We start from the raw sequence: 18908 nt of genomic DNA on the forward strand, positions 1-18908 counted from the left end.
GGAAACCTCAGAGGTATTCTACGGACAGGAAATGCTACTCTGCATAAAAATATTCACAAAAAGCTGTAAATCAATATCAAACGAGTAAACCACAACCGGATACTAGGAACTCCTCAATTCTTATGAAGTGGGTTATCTTTCACACTTACCAATGAGGACCGAGGAAGCTGGAACCACAGAGAAAAATCTGTCCATGAGAGGACCATGATATCAGTGCTAACATAAAAACCAAGGGACTAATTACATACTAGCTGTCCTTTTATTTTTCAATACTTTATATAAGCAAATCATGTGAACAGAATAATTGAAAGGCACCAGTTAGTCCAAGAGATGGGCATGGAGAACACAACGGAATATGAATGAACAAATCCGAGGTTTTAAACCAAAGAAAGATTCTGAACCACCAACAATTAAAAAGTTTATTACAAATGTAATAAAGCTAAACAAACATTCAATAAAACAAATTTCACCACTCTCTCTGCAGCAGTACTGTACTGGCAGACTTACAGGAAGTCAAAACATTAGGATGGCTCATACTTCCGTTTGTGCATTGATAATGAAATCAGACGTTGAAAAGAAAATGCAGACAAGGTGTTAAAACTGGGGTTAAATGGCTATTCTGCGAAAGAGCGAGTTCTTAATGCATGTGCATAGCTGGTTCATCAGGTCTTTATTCTGACCCTCTACCCAGTGCATCTCAACCAACACATCACTGTCCTCCACCTTCACATTCATCAGGCACTTAAACAGGAAGTTGTGGACTGAGCTGGAGCTTGGGGAAATAGTGGAGACACTGGACCCTTGTTCCTGTGTGCTGGAGGTCTTACACGGGACATCTGTATCCTTTTCAGAGTCCTGTTTTGCCTTGGTTTCTTCTCTATTACTGGGAGGATCTGTAAGGTCCTGTGCTGGTGTCGGGTCCACGCTGTCAGCAGTGGGAATGTCAGGCTCTGGGGCGCTGGGCAGATCACGAAGCTGTCGGCTCTGTTCACGGCGTTTCTGCCGAGCATGGACCCAGGTGTTCTCCACAGCGGTCAGGAAGAGGCTGAGTTCAGAGTCGCAAGAAGGCACACGGTTGTGCAACACCTGAGGACACAGCACAACACTGTCACTGTCATGCCTGTTCTCCTCTTAACAGTCTTTCAAAAGATATCATCGTTCCCCTAAATCAGCGGCTCTCAAAGCGGGGTCCATGAAGCGTAACCAGGGAGTTGGTGATTTTTTTTATTTAGTTACAGCAGTGAAAATCACAACCCACCATTATCAAAGTTATTATGCTTATTACTGAGTTAAACTCAAAAAGGTCTCAAGTAGGCCTATGAATAATACAGACCTGGACCTAATGTGTTCTGTTGGTGGAAGGTTCTGTAATAGAAAGCTCTATGGTGCTAAAAATTAAAATAATACTGTAAACATTTAAATAATGTGAAATAAAGCTGTACTGAACCAAAAAACTCAGTTGTGTGTGTGTACCTTCAGGTCTGTGAGAATGCTCTCCAACCAGTAGGTGACGCTCTCCACATGGCGCGTGTGTGTTTGGCCGATGCTGAGGGCCTGAGAGTGCAGTTCTGCTGCAGTGGCTTCTACCACGGTGAAGGTCAGCGGCTTACGTGCCTTCTCCAGCTTACGCTTCTTGTTTGGCGGAGACTGGAACACACACACAAAATAAATGTCAGGAGACCAAAGCAAAATAATTTTATTTATAATTTATGAATCTCCCAAGTGTGACACCATCATCAGAAATCTGTAATCCTAAGTAGTCCCTACAAATTATTGGACCTTGCCTTAATACAGACCTGTCAGAATTAATCTACTACAGGCTGATGGAACAAACTTACATGTTAGTTACATACTCAAAGAGAAAAAAAAAAAGCATTGTCACATAGTTGCCTTTTTTGTCGAAGGTAAATCTATACAAATGACCTTTCTGAATTGTTTTGGCCAAATGATCCTCATTGCTTGATGCAGGAAAATGGCTGTAAATAAATCCAATAGATACTTACTGGACACTTACTCTGGCATGTGAGATTAAACATAACTCTAAGAAAGATGATAAATTCTTTCATGAATGAAAATAAGTGAAACGCAGAAGATCCGGCGTACAAATGTAAAATTTAAATATTAAGAAAACGGAGTTAAATACCTAAAACTGAATCTAAACCATAACTTATTACAAAATTACTATGAGTTTTGTTTGTTTGAAAGAGTGACAACTTTCACTATGTGTTTTATCTGATACAAATATGGATTGCAGCAGTTCTGCTAATGTTTGCTCTATGGCAGTATAAAATGCATTTGAATAGTGAAAATATTACATATTGAACATCTGACATCACTATGATCTGCCACTGTGAGTGAGAGGACACCAGCAGAGGGCAGCAATGCACAATTAAGGATTTAAAGGTGTGGCTGATCCTCCTGTCCCTGACCTTGGCTTACAGTCGAGTAAATATATCATCACTGTCTGAGATGTGTGCGCCATATGTCGAGGGTCTGACACATAGGGACATGAAGAGCGACGTCTGGGTGAGACATTGGATCAGAGATCTAAGTTAAAATTCCATCCCATGTCATAACACCTCACAGTTATGACAATGAAACTATTAGGGTTCAGCCTTACAGCACAAGGGTCTGAAGATGTGGGTCAAACTATTATACAACACTCTCTCTCTCTCTCTCTCTCTTTCTCACACACACACACACACACACACACACACACACACACACACACACACACACAGAGAGAGAGAGAGAGAAAGAGAGAGAGAGGGGGAGAGAAAGACACATAGGCAGTTGTATTCAAGCTTCCTAATTGTTCTAAATCAGGTGTTTAAAGTCCCAGCAGCTGGGCTCATCTCTTACAAACAGCAAGCTTGGGAAACAGTTAACGATAGCCAGACATTTTCCAGAAATCCAAAAATACAAAACCTTTGCTTCAGGTCTTTGTCCTTTTGTGCAGTTTGAACTGATTGACAATGTGTGCGTGCTCTTTTAAATTCTTGTTTTACCTCCCAAGGCATTTTGAAAAATGACTGAGTAACATGTTCAATACCCGCTATTGTATTTCTCACACACACACACACACACACACAAACCTATGGTAATGATGTGTCAGGGATGTTTCAGCAAAGCAGGCTAAAAATTTTAGAGCAATTGGAGGGGCACTTCACTCCTGCCAGTGATAGGCTGCATGTATCTACAGTCTAGGATAGAAAGAAATCAGCTCCAGCTGAACTACTGAATATGATTCAGTGTATTTTTATGTTTTTATTTTTAAGATAAAGGCAAATGTATATAGTCAAAGTAAATGCATTCTCCATTCCCCCACAGTTACACATCTTTTTCCATCACTATCATACAGATCTGTTAGTGTTAATACAAAACAATAATATTTACATTTATGGCATTTGGCAGACGCCCTTATCCAGAGCGACTTCACAGTTATCTCATTTATACAACTGAGCAATTGAGGGTTAAGGGCCTTGCTCAAGGGCCCAGCAGTGGCAGCTTGGCAGTGCTGGGATTTGAACTCATTACCTTCTGATCAGTAGTTCAACATCTTAACCACTGAGCTATTTATGCATCGCTGAATAATGAGGTCAGGACACAAGCAGCAATGTGACCCTCACTAAGCCTTGAGCCTAAGCTCATGTTTCTACAAAGCAGATAATGCTTTCATACACATACACAAACACATGCACATACCCATAGCACGCATTCCACACAGATCAGGGACAAACTTGCTCACTCCTCACTGAAATACCAGAAAATCAAAGCTAGAACACTTGCTTAAGAACACCATCAACACAACGTGCAATTTACATCTAAATACGATAAAAGAACAAAGCGATATTCTTCTCTCAGACCTTCCTACCAGTCACATTAGCAAACTGTAAGCACAAAAGAGCAGAAGAGGTGAGAGACATTTGGGAAGAGAGAAAAACAGAGTGAGTCAGAGTAACTCAGCTTGAGAGTTCATGGGCATTAGTCTTCACTCGAAGAGTGAAATATTTCTTTCTTTCACAAGATCCCTCCACTGTGTCATATGATCAGCAGCAGCTTAATCTGTCTGACTCCAGAAGAATCTGCACCAAAATCGTGCTTGTATACTCAACAAGTATACTTAAAATATTTAAAAGTGTTTCTAGACCTGTAAACATTATAGAATTTTAACAAGCAAAACTGTGACTCACCATATTGCCGTACATTAGATCTGGTTAGTTTCTTTATTTCAAGCTTCAGTTTAGCTTTCATTCAAAGTCAACCCAGGAGGCAAATGAACTTTCAAGAGAGAAGATGGGGTCGGTTGGAGGAACTGAAAAGGGTGATCAGTGTTTTCACTGCAATTCACCCCACAAGCAGCAGAGGGTGTGAAAAATCACAAACTGCTCCTTTAAAGTGGAGAGAGCTCCAGTTGTCTTGCTGTCAGCTTCCCCTCTACAATTCATTTTGCTGACTGAACAATTACAAATATAGAAGTAGACAAAGGATTTCAAGTTTTTCATTGTTTTGGCATACCTTCACATATAGCATGGCCTTAAAATTCAATTCAAATTCGAGGGGAAACAGAAGAATCTCATAGACTGCTGTATATTAAACCTTTGCAAATAAATAATTCATATATAATGGGGTTGCACAACTGGTCCACTAGTAATTTTTAATAGTGGACCAGCAATTTAAAAAAAAAGTTATCCACTATTAGTTTTCCAGACATGAACAAAAAAGGACATCTCTATTATATTTCTAGTGATTAATTTATGCAGAAAAGAATGCATCAAACTGCACTTCAGGCTACAATTTACAATTTTTCAGGCTACATTGTTAACAAGAAATGTAAATAAATCAGTAAATATATAAGCAAAAAAAAAAAAAAAATCTCTATCATATTCCATGATGAAAGGACATACCAATTCTTAAAATGGCACTTTGGACAAGCTGGCAGCTCAGCTGAAATGGTTGATTCTGAAACCGAGAGCGCACAGCATGGTGCAGAATCTCCTTACAGCTTAATAATGGATGGAGGACGTGAAGGTTTTTCCACCATGTTCAACTCTGGCACTAGCAGCATCCGAAAACAAGTCTGGATTAGTCTCTTGGCATGCGCTGCTGATCTGACTCTAATCTAACTGAATGGGATTGGATAATGAGGTGCAACCCACGGCTCTGAAAGCGGACTTTCACATAGCGCTGGTCACAACGGAATTCACCATGCCACAGTGCAATGATTTTATTTGAATATTATTTAGCTTTAAAGGTCAACATAAATACCTGTGGGAGGAATTGAACTGGGAGCAAACGGGAGCGGGATTAAAACACACCTCTCAACTCTCAACACAAATCTCGCACACACCTCTCAGCTTCATGCAAAATGATATCAAAGTGTTAACAGTCCAATAAGGTAAAAGGAAAGTTAAACAAAAAAATAGACATTTCCTGTAGTCTTTCGTCTATGGTAGTGCAGTTGACTATAGAATTGACTTCATCTAGTCAGAAATATTTTCAGACTAATATAGTACATTTAGCCTGCTTTCTTTACCATCTGCCTCATTTTTTCCACAGACAGACTAGTCCATATCCCCACAACAGCCAACAGGGAATGTATAAGTTGACTAGTCTGTGTAACCCATGGTACGTAATCTAAAAATACACACATAAGTATAGCGCACCAGGGGGAGCCATTCTATGCCTATTTGTCACATGCTACAAAGACATTTGTGTTACTGGCAGGTATGAATCGGTCTATCTATTTAACAATATTGCACTAATGCTCTGTATTTTAACAGAAATTACTCCTTAAGTTACATGTAATCTGTCCGGCACTAATTCAGTCAGTTGACAGGCTTGTGTTAAACCACTGGAACTGTGTACAATAACAATTAATGGCTCGTATACAACACAAAGCACGATATTCTATTGATTGAATTGTACAGCAGGCAGGTTCAGTGCATCTCATCCTGTTGTGTCTCCAGGTTTCTAGGCCATATTTAAAAAACTCATTGCTCAAAACAACAGGCATTAGAATCAATAAAATTGATCAAGTCAGTCTATGTAGTGCACATGGGTATGGGCGGCTAATGAGACTACACACACAGACAAACACTTCATTTTCAGCTGGGTAATACTGCCCCAGTTTCATTCTTTTACTCATTTTTTTCTATCTTTTATCCACTTTCTCTGTCTGGACTGTCCGTTATATAGACACGTCCATCTCTGTGCTCTGAACAGGACAAAAGAACAGGAACGCCTTCAAATGGCTGCTACTCTGGTCCACTCTGGCTATAGCAGCACCTCCACAGACAAAAAGGTTACACATATTAATTATTGAACATACACAGATGCGGCTGAGCGACAGAGCGATCAGAGGTTAAATTCAGAGCCTGAAAGCAGGGCTGATTTTGACACACACTTCTCCATTCTGTCATTGCTCTCAAAATCCCGGAACACTGCTTCCTCTAATGCCTCACAGTCCTGACCTCTGACCCTTCAGCCAACGCCTCTGCTGTAAATCTACTGTTCCAACAGCTCACGTGTTGGACGAGAAGACAGCAAAGCACGTCTTCCCTCCCCATTACCCTCCCTACCGCTCTGTGTGTGTGTGTGTGTGTGTGTGCGTGTGAGAGAGAGTGACAGTCTCTCGCTTTCATCTCTCTGACAGGAGGATCATATTCCATATCCGTGATCCTGCCACACTTTTCATGATTTCACGACTGGATTAAACATTAAACTGTCAATCAGATTGATCTGGTTTCTATAATGGGACTCAGCTGGGCTCAGAGAAAAAGGATTAACATAGAAGTACAAATTGTGTGTGTGTGTGTGTGTGTGTGTGTGTGTGTGTGTGTGTGTCTGGGTGGGTGGGGAGGTAGTACTTTGCCATCTGGGCTAAAATTGATTAGTTTAAATGAAATGAACAAACCAACACACACTTTAATATACATTTTCACTAAAAGATTACAAAGATGTCTAAATAAAAAGCTGCGTACAGTGATCACTGGTGTGTATGTGTAGGAACTCATGGTGTGATAAGGAGAGGAGTGGAATGCAGACAGAAATGTAGGCCAATCTTTCTGCTCAAGTGCCCTCCACAAAGGCATGTAGGGAAGTTGTGAAAAACTGGAAGCACTCCACCTCCCACCCCTTTCACTGTGCCTTACACTCCTCTCTCTCTATCGCTCCTTCTCACTACAAGAACATGGCTTTACAGCACAGCCCTGCTGCCCTGGAGACCGTTGCCAGGCTACAGCGACTGGGGAAGAGAGCTGGGCTGCAGGGAGCAGTCAGAGTGTGTCTAATGGAATGGACCGTGTTTGCATTATTAACACAGGCACCGATCTGGAGCTGCATGAATATTCTGCCAGAGTGGCTTTCCCTCAGCTGAACCTGGACACACACACACACACACACACGAAACTCCCAAGTAGCTTAGTAGGTCACAGCAGGACCTTTTCCACAAAGTCACAGAAGGTAGAGTGCAGAACTGAAACTTACTGGCATGGTCACATCTTCATAGAAGCTCCAGGCCAGAGCCCAGCGCATGGTGCGCCCCTGACAGAACTCAGTGTGTGTTACTTTGGGTACCTGTTCAGACAAAAGAGAAAAACAAGAGCTGCGATCAACAGCAGAACAGAAAGGATTCTTTAAAAGACCCATCAAACATTTTATTTTAAACCATTCATTATAATCAATGTAGAATAAAAACAAAGGAGTGTTTTTAATGCCCAACAAACTACCAAGACTGCCAGAAACATCCTCATAAAAATGCCACGATCTGATTAATATACTTGAATATGTATATTAAACACGCCCCATGTCCTCCTGCCATTTCAAATAGCTAGTCAACTAGCTAACTGCTAGCAAACTAACCTGCATTTCACAGACACAAACAATTTCAGTATCTGAGTCTTTGTTCATCATACTTTCAGCAAATTATACAAACAATAGCCAAAACTGTCAAAATACACCATAATAATTATGATCACAATCATCAACAACAGCTAGTTTAGTACACAGATTCTGTAGCTAAGACACGTTCAAACCTTGTATTAACATTTGCCTCGGGTGAACATTCGCAAATGGACCGCACTAAGTACAAGTGTAAACGAGATCTAATGCAGAGAAACACTGTGATCTGCTCATCAAACCACGTTCTGAATGTGTGTAGTCTAAACACTAATGCATCCTTGACAACACGGAAGCGACATCTATTTAACTGCAACATGAGACTAGTCATAAAATGTGATTACTATCATCACAAAGTGGTCATTAGAGTTGCATTCAGGACATGAAACTATAAACAGCTCTCTTGCTCATCTGTGTCTCTCTTTAGATCGGAGCATCTAAAGCCCTGTTTGGACTGGATTAGTTTTACGTGAGGAGGTGACGTAATGTAAGTATTACTGTAACATCTCGCGGATCTTAGTCCTGTCTGAATCAGTCATGTCAGTAATTTTAACACTGTTTAACACTTCAGTTTAACACTGAACACTACAGTATAGATGATTTAAAAGGACTTATCAGAGAAGTGAGTTCCTAGCAAAGGTATTGCCTACATACATGTTATGGTCATGTGATCTATAAGTGATCAAGCACAACTAGCATGGCCACACACAGTACAGAAGATGCTTATAATAAAGTTCAAAACAATCAGTTTGAATTAATATGACGTATATGTAGTGCACATGGAATTTTTAGTGTGAAAACACTAAAACACTAGCGTGATGACACTCCCATCTCTGTGATTTATAGAGAGATTGCTTATCCTGTGCGATTCAATCCTGATTACTACAGACATCCTCTGGCAACATTACTTATGACTTATACGTCCAAAATTACTTATATGTCCAAAAATATTATTCCGAATAGTACTTAAGATGGGTGTTACTATGATGGCCCTAAATGTTTCTGGGTACAGTATCATCATATAATAATTTGCATATTGGATGTTATTTGCAAAAAGGTGTGGAATGGATTATGCATTTCAATTTTGAAATGGCTGTACTGAAAAGTTTCTGTTAAATGGACAAATGTGAATTTAGTGTTGTGTCAACACATCTCCAAACTATTTCATCAGAATCAGCCACCCAAGAGGAGATCTATATTAAGATCTATATTGGGAGTGAGAACTATATTAAAACCTGGTTGGAATTCAAATTACTTTAAATCTATGGAAAGAAAAATTCAAGTCAAACACTAATTCAAACCACACAAACCGTATGCTAATCTCTCATATCCATTCACAAGAGACCTAAAAGCAGCCTGCGAATTTTCTGACTGGCTGCAGACGGCACGAGAGCACTGAAAGCAGCAGATGCATGCTGCATTTAGGGGGCCAGTAGGTCATCAGTCAAATCCTTTCCACCTGAGGAGAGTCTGTGGCCGGGTGTGAAATGATGCACTTCTACACGTATATCGTGGATCACGGCTGTGTGTACAGAACTGGACAGGGAAAGCCTTGCTATAATCCCACACTCTCTTCTAATTTCACACTGTCTTCACACCACTACATAAAGCAGATCATGAAAACAGGACATAGTTAGACTACTAAGTGACCTCTAAATGCAATGGCCATTTAAACTAAAGATAAAAGCAAAAAGGAGAAGAACAGGAAATGAGCAAGAGAAAGAGAGCAAGTCTCATTAGCATATTAATTAGAGCCCCATTAGTTGGCTACGGGGCAGATTGGAGAGATCAGGCTTGAGTGCTGGAACACAGCCAAGTGCACCATCGCTCTGATGAGAGGTGACAGCACTCTGACACCTCCAGATGAAGAGAGGAGAGAAGACTGATACCAGCCTAATAACCTGTAAACGTGGAGAACAGCTTGCAGTCACAGCTATTAGAGAGTCCTGCTCACACAAAGCCAAGCCGGGGGCTTATTTGTTCATGGAGGAGGGGACGGCAGCTAATGACTGCTAATGAACTAATGAAATCCAGCCCATCATAGCTCTGTTTCACGGGGCACTTTCAGGGCCACTTGAGGAAAGCTGATTTAGATCAATTAACCTGCAGATTCTTCCTGCACTGCACATTTACTCATTCAATCTGGAGAGGATTAATAAAAAATGCTGCACACATTCGTATACATGCGGACACACGCGGCACCACTCACCCCTTGTTTTCTCAGCTCCTCCTTCAAGGGTGCCAGACTACACTTTTTCCCCAGCATGCAGCTGTACCATCTGCAAAAGACAAAGACAGCGGCTGTGTTTACATGCACAGATATTTGTTAATCCAAATCAATTCCAATTGTAGTTTCCTAATGAACTGTTTACATGCACCCAAAACTCAACACACTGCTAAAAATAATTACTAAGCCATGTAACATAATTACACAAAAGTTATGTATGAGCTTCCCCTTCTTTAGATGATGTGAATGGCAAGTGAAGCTGCACTCTTCTATTATAATCTGATAAAAATGTAAATCATAGCATGGTACAAGGGTGAAGTAATAAACTTCACACTGGTTTATAGAGAAATATTTCAACTATTTCAAAATCATCTTACAATCCCAGGTTCCCCAGTTTTGATCCTGAGCTCAGGTTACTGTCTGTGCAGAGGTGTGAATGTGTGTGTGCATTGTGTCCTACAATGGAATGGTGTCCCATCCAGGGTGTATTCCTTCCTCGTGCACAGTGTCCCTGGGATAGGACCCTGACCAGGATAAAGCAGTTACTGAAGATGAATGAATGATCATTTTAATTGCAAAAGTTACAAATATGGAATTCTTAAAACCTATAGACAAATAAGGAATTCTTAAAACATAAAAACCTGGTTTTATTATTCATTTGATCAAATGTTTGTGGACACCTGACCATCACACCCATATGTGGGTTTTCCCCCAAACTGTTGCCACAAAGTTGGAATTGTGTAGAATGTCTTTGTGTGCTGTAGTATTATAGTTTCCTTTCACTGGAACTAAGGGGCTCAAACCTGTTCCAGCATGACAGTGCTCCTGTACACAAAGTGAGGTCCGTGAAGACATGGTTTGCCGAGCTTGGAGTGGAAGAACTCGAGGTGTCCTGCACAGATCCCTGACCGCAAACCCACTGAACACCTTTGGGATACAGTGGAACGCCGACTCTGCACCAGGTCTCCATCTCCCAAGATCAGTGCCTGACTTCACTAATGCTCTTGTGGTTGAATGGACAAATCCCCACAGCCACACTCCAGAATCTAGTGGAAAGCCTTCCCAGAAGAGTGGAGGTTTTTGTAACAGCAAAGGGGGACTAACTCTGGAATGAGATGTTCTCCAAGCACATATAGGTGTGATTATCAGGTGTCCACAAACCTCTGGCCATATAATGATATCAGTATTAACAACTCCTAAATAATAACAATGAATGAATGAACAATGATGTCCGGATTTTTTGGAAGACATTAAATATTCATTGCCCATCTCGCCCACATCCAGTCTCCTTAACCTGCAACAAACTTTCTTTCTTCAAAGGACCTGATTTTTGCTATGTGTTTGTATATGACTCAGTTGGGCGTTGTGTTTGATCCCAACCCAAACTATAGAGCTGGGCGAGGACTGGAGAAAACAGCTTGTATCACACCCAACCAGGCCCAGGACTTTGAAGTCACACAGCAGAGGAAAAAAATCAATGCTTATCCTCCACAGTAAAATCTGAGTCTTCATCAGCCATCACTGGACTCAAAAACACAGTAGAAGGAAAATCTATGTGTAACTGACTGGTACATGCAGCGCTTAACAACTGAAGCCCTTGAGGATCAAATAATCCATACGAATAATTGCCATCAAAGAGAGCATCCATCAATTTACGAGGAGAGTAGCAGTGGGAAACAAGGCTGGCAAGGTGTCTAGCCGAATTTCTACTGAGGGCCAACCCCCAACTCCTCAGGGGATACCCAAGTCAGAGAAGCCCCAGGCTTACAGAATCCATTTCATTTTTCTATATAAAATATTAAAGAATCTTAATATCCACAGATGTTCTTCGTGCTGTTGAGAACCTAACAGCACTTAACAGGCTAAACTGATTGCAGATTACCATGAAACTGAACAGGCAAAAATAACATTCACTACACACTCGTCCTTTAACTCATTCTAAGGAGGAAGCAATTAAAATGCCAATAATAAGAAGCTCTTGGCAATTTGTGAAATTAGATCTGTATTTAGTGTGTGTGTGTGTGTGTGTGTGTGTGAGTGAGAGAGAGAGGGAGAGATAGAGGGAGAAGACTGGGTCTAATTGCAGTTCTATGGATTTAGAGAGGAAGAGCAATCTGTCTGCAGGACACCTGCCAGCCAAAAAAAAAAAAACACACACATACACGTGCACACGCACAGACTCTTTACACTGACAGCCTTCTAGTCCTGACGAGATGCACTCAGAACACAAACATCCCTCTTCCACCAACAGTGTGCTGGTTCTGATGTCTAATCTGGAACTGTTCCAACTGTTTCCACTGTAAAACAGTTCTCTTCTCTTGGTTCTCTTCTCTTGGAGCACCAAATCACTGCTGGTCTGAAACCAATAACCTAACCCTAAGTGCTTGGAGTCTCCATCATTATGTCAACAACTCAAGTTATTCACATGATTGTTGTTAAAAAAAAAAAAAGAACACTTTTTTAGATCATTGTTGAAAAATAAGCAAAATTGAATATTTTCAGTATATTCAGTGTTCTGAGTCGGAACCAATCATTTTTCTGGCAACTGTAATGAATTAAATTAATTGCTCATGCGACGATTAATACCATGCTTTCTATCAGCAGCTACATTCCCAGGTATAATCATCTAAAAGCAGCAAAATATGTAAGCATCTTCTCAAAGCCAGAGGTAAAACTATCCATGGTTATTATTTTTATGGCATGCATTATGAAACTCACATACAATGTGCATCTCATAAATGTTAAAGAAAATGGCAAAATTAGCTTTATTTGCAATTGCAAACTAACTTGCAAAAAAAAATTTACACAATAAAAAAACACATCTGTCATTTTGTGTGTAATCATTGTCTATAGTCAGCAGATGTGCTGTGCATAGATGCTTAAGAGGTAACTGAAAGAGCCTCACACACACACACACACACACACACACACACACACACACACACACACACACGCACGCAGCCACTCCCCTGGGGCTTCCAGGTGTGGCTTTGTTAATCAGGTCTAATGTGCACTGCCATGCACACACATCTGCTCCCATCGGACAAGCCGGATGCTGCATGGGTAATCGTTTGCTTTTTCTGCCAATTAATTAAACAAACTCTGGATGACAGTTCCATCTCTGCCTCCATCTGCTGTGCCCCTTCATCAGGACAGCTTCTTCCCCTCTGCACCTCCACAGGAGCTGGAAATAACCCTCCATAATATGCACTGCGTAGGGGAAAAGACTAAGAGACGCCTAAATGCAAGCTTTTGTTTTTCTGAACGTAAGACAATTATTTCTATTGTTGCACCCTGCCTTCCTCCGGTACATGTGAAGCCTTTTTTTTTTTTTTTTTTTTTTTTTGTATTAACATCCACTGAGCATTGTTGAGCAGCACAACACGTTTAGACATGTATACTAATTACTTGACTCTGGCAAGTACATCGCAATCAAAACATGGCCAAATTCACTCCCTCAGACCTCATGCTGCAGTGGCACTGGGATTTGAACATGGGTCTAATGCCACTTTTCCATTAGACAGTGCGTTACACATTCCACCCAAAACCTACCCATGTACCCATGTACTCTGAGCCAGGATATACAAGTGGAGCTAAAAATAGTGCAGGCAATTTACTGGTTCTCATATCACTTTGAGAGTAGCATAAAGCCAACGTTTCTTCCTCATTTTAACTGTTCTTTTTCTGGGTGCTTTGGAGCAAGATCACAATTTTATCATATAATCTAATAATGTTTTTATTTATTTATCTCCAGCAAGTGTTCTTGTCACTGATATTTAGCTCATTTTTACATTTCTTAGCCATGGTCCATGTAAAATCTGCTATCCTCAAACTCCAAATTGCATTCTAATCACTGTCTACGCTAACTACATGGGGTATAACATCATATAACATTTCTGCATTCTGAATTTTAGAAAATTAGAAGATTTCTAGTGTTGTATTTTAAGGATATGTGACAAAGTGTGCATTCAATCTTCTCTATTTTTTTTTTGTTTTTAAAACTAAGAATAAAGTATTGGCACCGATGGCTGTATGTGGGTGTGCCCACAACTACAAGCTTGTAGTGTCTCAGTTTGACAAGTATCACACATTTTAACATCAAATAATTGAGAATTGAGCAAATCTGATTACACTTTGATTACATTGATTGAGTATTGAATTAGTCGATTACTAGTCACCGCCCAACAAAGTCATAAGTCATACATTTATGGGTAAAATTATATGATGGAAAACTGACACAATGCTCGACCACGGTACGGATAGTTATGCATTATATGTGTGCCAATATAAATATGTGTTTGTGTGTGCATGTGTATGTGTGTATCAAACCTGAGCCTCCGCTTAAGCTGCACACTGTCATGGATAATCCTCTTCACAAACTCCAGCTCACCCCCCTCAGCCATGATTTCGGTCACTCCTCCCGTGTTGATGGAGCTGGGCGGGGGTCTGTGCGAGTTCCTTGAGTTGACTCCCTGATGGAGTAAATGACACACAAGCCAGACAACAATAGAACGGCCATTATTAGCAGCTGAAACAGAACAAGAATTATATGGATGCTTGTATTAGACTGATAGATTAATTGGTAGATTCATGTTTATTCAAAATACAAAGCTTATACATTAATAGAAAATGACCCAGTGTTCATGTCTGAGACAGAGAAAACACTGTTACCTTAGCCTCTAACTGGTTAGCGAAGAAAGGAGGATTGCACATGCAGAAATCATACACTATTGACTCCTTCTTTAGTGCATCCATTAACAAGGTCTTTTGGGGCACCTTCACCACTGCAACACACACACACACACACAAATCCCATTTCTCAAATCCCACTCAAATCCCACACAGACTCGGATCAAAGTCAGCATGAAACCCTCATCAGTGAATGAACACACTCGTACCTTTTATCAGGTCTGCCATATTGTTTTGTTCAACATTTCTCTTGGCGTAATTATAGCAGATGTCATCCACCTCTGTTGCAAGAAAGTACCAGCCATTCATTGAGGCTCCCAACAGGGGGTAGATACAGGAGGCCCCCGTACCTGCACGCACACACACACACACACACACACACACACACACACACAGAGAGAAGACAAAGAGCTTACATGTTGTTCCACCCCAAGTCTTCCATCTCAGTAATATTTCATTACACACGCGATTGCAGTTGAAGAAGAACACAATGTACTGGAACCCCATTATTGATGAATTAGCCAGCAGCTCAATTTCATTGATACACACTGTTTTCAGTATACTCTTGCATTATTTTAGTAAACAGGAGAAAAGAAAAATTGTTATTATGGATTATGAATGAAACCAACTGCAACAGAAAAGTATCAAATTAAATTGTGTAAAAATGAAATTTTGCAGCTTTCATATTTAAACGTTAGGTCTATGTGGAGCTACAATATGTGAATATGTGAGAAGACATGTGCATGTCAGTTAGCACAAGGCAGTCTGTTAACACGATGACCTGAATTGACAGACGCCCCACCAAAATGATAGATCAGGTCTCTAATGCAATAACGTGCAGCAGGCCACCTCTACTCATCCATTATTTAGCCACCCACGTCTGCTAGTCTCAGGATGCCTAACAGACTAAAAGGATTCTGAAGCCAGAGTTAAAGAGTTACACCGGGCCAATTCATCATGTGTGTGACAGGAAAGCCACACAAAGAAGTGAATAACTCAATAACATCACCTCAATTTAATAACAGACTCACTGAGAAAGTGGGATAGGAAAAATAAACAGATGGACAGCTGTGTAAGGATTTCATCTGCTCCCCTCAGAAACAAACACCACACAAAAGCAGAGCAGTGACAGGGACATCCTAGTGGCCGAAGATCCTCCGAGCGAGGGAGGGGAAAGATTTGGAGGAGCTTTATCTTGTCTAGAATTCACCACCAGACATCTGCCTATTAGTAAACCTACTGGCACCGCTGCCACAGTCTGAGAACCAGGGCTTTTCACACAGCATGTGACAAACCGCTCACTGCTCTGTCTCCCTCCATCTGTTTCCTGTATGAAAAGTCACAATTCTGCTGCTTACATTAGCTCTCATAGGGCGGGTGAAACAATGCTTATGTGTCTTGCATGCTAATTCAATTCAATTCCATTCAATTTTATTTGTATAGCGCTTTTAACAATGGACATTGCCACAAAGCAGTTTTAAAGAAATATATAAATTCATGCATAGTAAGTGCTTGTCCAATGCTCAGGTATTTTAGGGCAGAGGGTATTTTCACAATGGCCACTGATCTGCAAACATGAGTGCTAACACGTTAGCAACATTGCCTACTGGCTTACATGATATAATAGCTTAATGCTAGCTAGCTTGCTAGAGAAATTACATTATATAATGCTAGCTAGCTTTCTTGCGATTTTGGATACTTGGTTCACACAATATAATATTCAATATTAGCTAACCTAATATTAGCTAGCTTTACAGCAACCTTGGCTTACACAATATATGCCTAATAGTTTTCCTTAATGCTGCTAGAACATCTATTTAATAGTTATCCTATTGTTAGCTAGCTTGCTGGCAACCTTAGCTACTGCTTTATACCTTAGAATAGTTAGCCTAATGGTAGCCAGATTTCTAGCAATCTCAGCTACTGCTTCAAACATAACAACAATTAGTTTAACATTAGCCTGCTTTCTAGTGACTTTGACAAAACATGTTCATAATTAGCCTGACGTTAGCCGGTTTGCCAGCCTCCTTGGCTAGCACTTTATACAATATAATGGTTAACCTAAAGTTGAAAGCAAACCTAGTTAATAGTTAGTTTAATGTTTGATAGTTTTCTAGTGACCATAGCTACTAGACTAAACATTAGAATAATTAGCCTAACGTTTACTAGCCTGCTACCTTCCTTGGCTACTGGTTCAAGCAATACATCAGTTATCCTAATGCTGCTAGCAAACCTAGTTTATAGGCTAATGTTAGCAATCTTTCTAGACAGCTAGTGGTTTATACAGCATAATAGTTAGACTAAAGTTAGATAAATTTTTTCAGTGGTTTAGTGGCTTTTAAGTGTGAAAATAGCTGGACTGTGTAGCCAATGCTATTTTCACCCATTGTAAACCCATTAGCTATATTAAATATATAAATAAAGAAGTATATTGGAATGCACATTAAATTAAATATTATTTTAAAAGCAATGCTGACTGTCAGCAATAAGCGAACTTGTTTTTAACATGGATAACATGCTTCTGTTCTGCCTATCTACTAAGTTATTTATATAAGTCGATGATACAGCGTACAGCTTGTGATAATTCGCTACTACCAGATTTAGCTGCAAAACTACAATTTCACTGTTCAGTTTTTCGTGGGAATTTGCCGTCAGTGTCGCCTCGCCTGCATGATGAATAGAGAACGGGCTGAAACCTCCTGTGTTTAAAGCCTTGTGTGCAAAGCCTTGTGTGCTGCTGGGAGCAGAGAAGCGGGGATGTGGTACTGCATTAAAGAACCGTGTACCGATATCGATGCCCCTGCGTGGACTGCCCTGTCCGCCAGTCAGATCCTCCACCCAGTGGATGTAGTTGAGGCGCAGTGGGACAGTGGGGATGAGCCGCTCTAAAGGAATCTCAATACTCAGGCCAAAGTCTTCCTTCAGCAGTGTGCATGTGAGAGCACGCACCGCCTCAGGGTCCTTAAAATTCAGCCTGCAGGACAGTGAAGAGCGTGAGAAGAAAGTGGAGAGAGAGAGAGAGAAAAGGTGGCAGAGAGACAGACAGAGAGATACAGAGAGGAAGAGAGAACAAAAAAAGCCGTAAGTCGTTTTGCATTATGTGGATTAGGAGTGGCAATCTCTAGGGATTCTAGACAAAGGTGCCACAATACACATCCTGATGCAGCTCGATTTCTGATTTTTTTTTTTTTTAACAGTATGACTAATTGCTGCTTTTCTAAATCATTTTTTTATCCATCATAAAAAACGCTAGGCTTTAGGTACTTCCATTAAGGCTTTCAGAATGAATTTCACTAGTGAAATTTTCCTAATATTAAGCAAAACTAAATAAATAAATAATCCAGGCAAATGATTAAGCTCTTTTATTTGCCTATAGTCTGTTGAAACGTTGTATTTATTCATTTATTTATTTTTCCTTTTTGGCCTAAAGACCCTGGAGTCACTTGGCATACAAAAAGGCTCTGAAAAAAATACATATAATTTATCTGTGTGAACATGAGTTAAGATGGTTAATGTTTACATGGATCCCATGTGACCTAAGAAATGTAGAATTGAGCTAAATATCAATAACAAGAAAACATTACTGTAAAGACATGCATCAAAATTTAGAATGATATAATAGTATGTCACTGCTAATGTTACTTCTGTCTGTGACAAAGAAATACCGTATAACATTTTAGAATAATTGTTAATAATATTTTTTCATGTAAAATATTCATGCAGAAGACTATTTAATAGTCTGTGATATTTTGTGGTTTGATACACAATCTTGCAGGAGACATTTGTGAAGCCTCTAGGAATCGATTCTTTTCCCTCATCCCTAATGTGCATCAGTAAACATGCAGTAAATCGGCTTTCAACTCGTAAGTGCTGATCGCTCCAACGTCCACAGTGATGGAGAGACACAACAGAGCTACATCTCTCCATTTGTACTGACTCCCCTGATGGCGTGTGCATCATCAACACCAGAAACTCCCCAGCTTCCCCGCACCGATCCACCCCTAATGCATTCTGCAGCACAGAGAGCACGTGTGGAACAGAAAGAGAAAGATAGGTGTAATTAAGGCGCCTCCATTCACACCTCCCAATATGT

General features: G+C 40.3%; 1 protein-coding gene across 1 annotated transcript in view; it reads right to left on the minus strand.

Moving 5' to 3' along the window:
• Positions 1-405: 405 nt before the first annotated feature.
• mettl16 (methyltransferase 16, N6-methyladenosin) overlaps positions 406-18908 on the minus strand; it is a 34927-nt gene continuing 16424 nt past the window's right edge. Inside the window, exons 3-10 of the mRNA XM_026923959.3 lie at positions 17602-17789; positions 15025-15165; positions 14798-14910; positions 14456-14598; positions 10109-10178; positions 7489-7578; positions 1474-1647; positions 406-1086 (exon numbers count right to left, since the gene is read on the minus strand). Coding sequence (XP_026779760.1) covers positions 607-1086; positions 1474-1647; positions 7489-7578; positions 10109-10178; positions 14456-14598; positions 14798-14910; positions 15025-15165; positions 17602-17789 — 1399 coding nt within the window. The 3' untranslated portion in view covers positions 406-606. The remainder of the gene's footprint in view (positions 1087-1473; positions 1648-7488; positions 7579-10108; positions 10179-14455; positions 14599-14797; positions 14911-15024; positions 15166-17601; positions 17790-18908) is intronic.

Source organism: Pangasianodon hypophthalmus, chromosome 14 (assembly GCF_027358585.1).
Source record: "Pangasianodon hypophthalmus isolate fPanHyp1 chromosome 14, fPanHyp1.pri, whole genome shotgun sequence".
Lineage (NCBI taxonomy): Eukaryota > Metazoa > Chordata > Actinopteri > Siluriformes > Pangasiidae > Pangasianodon > Pangasianodon hypophthalmus.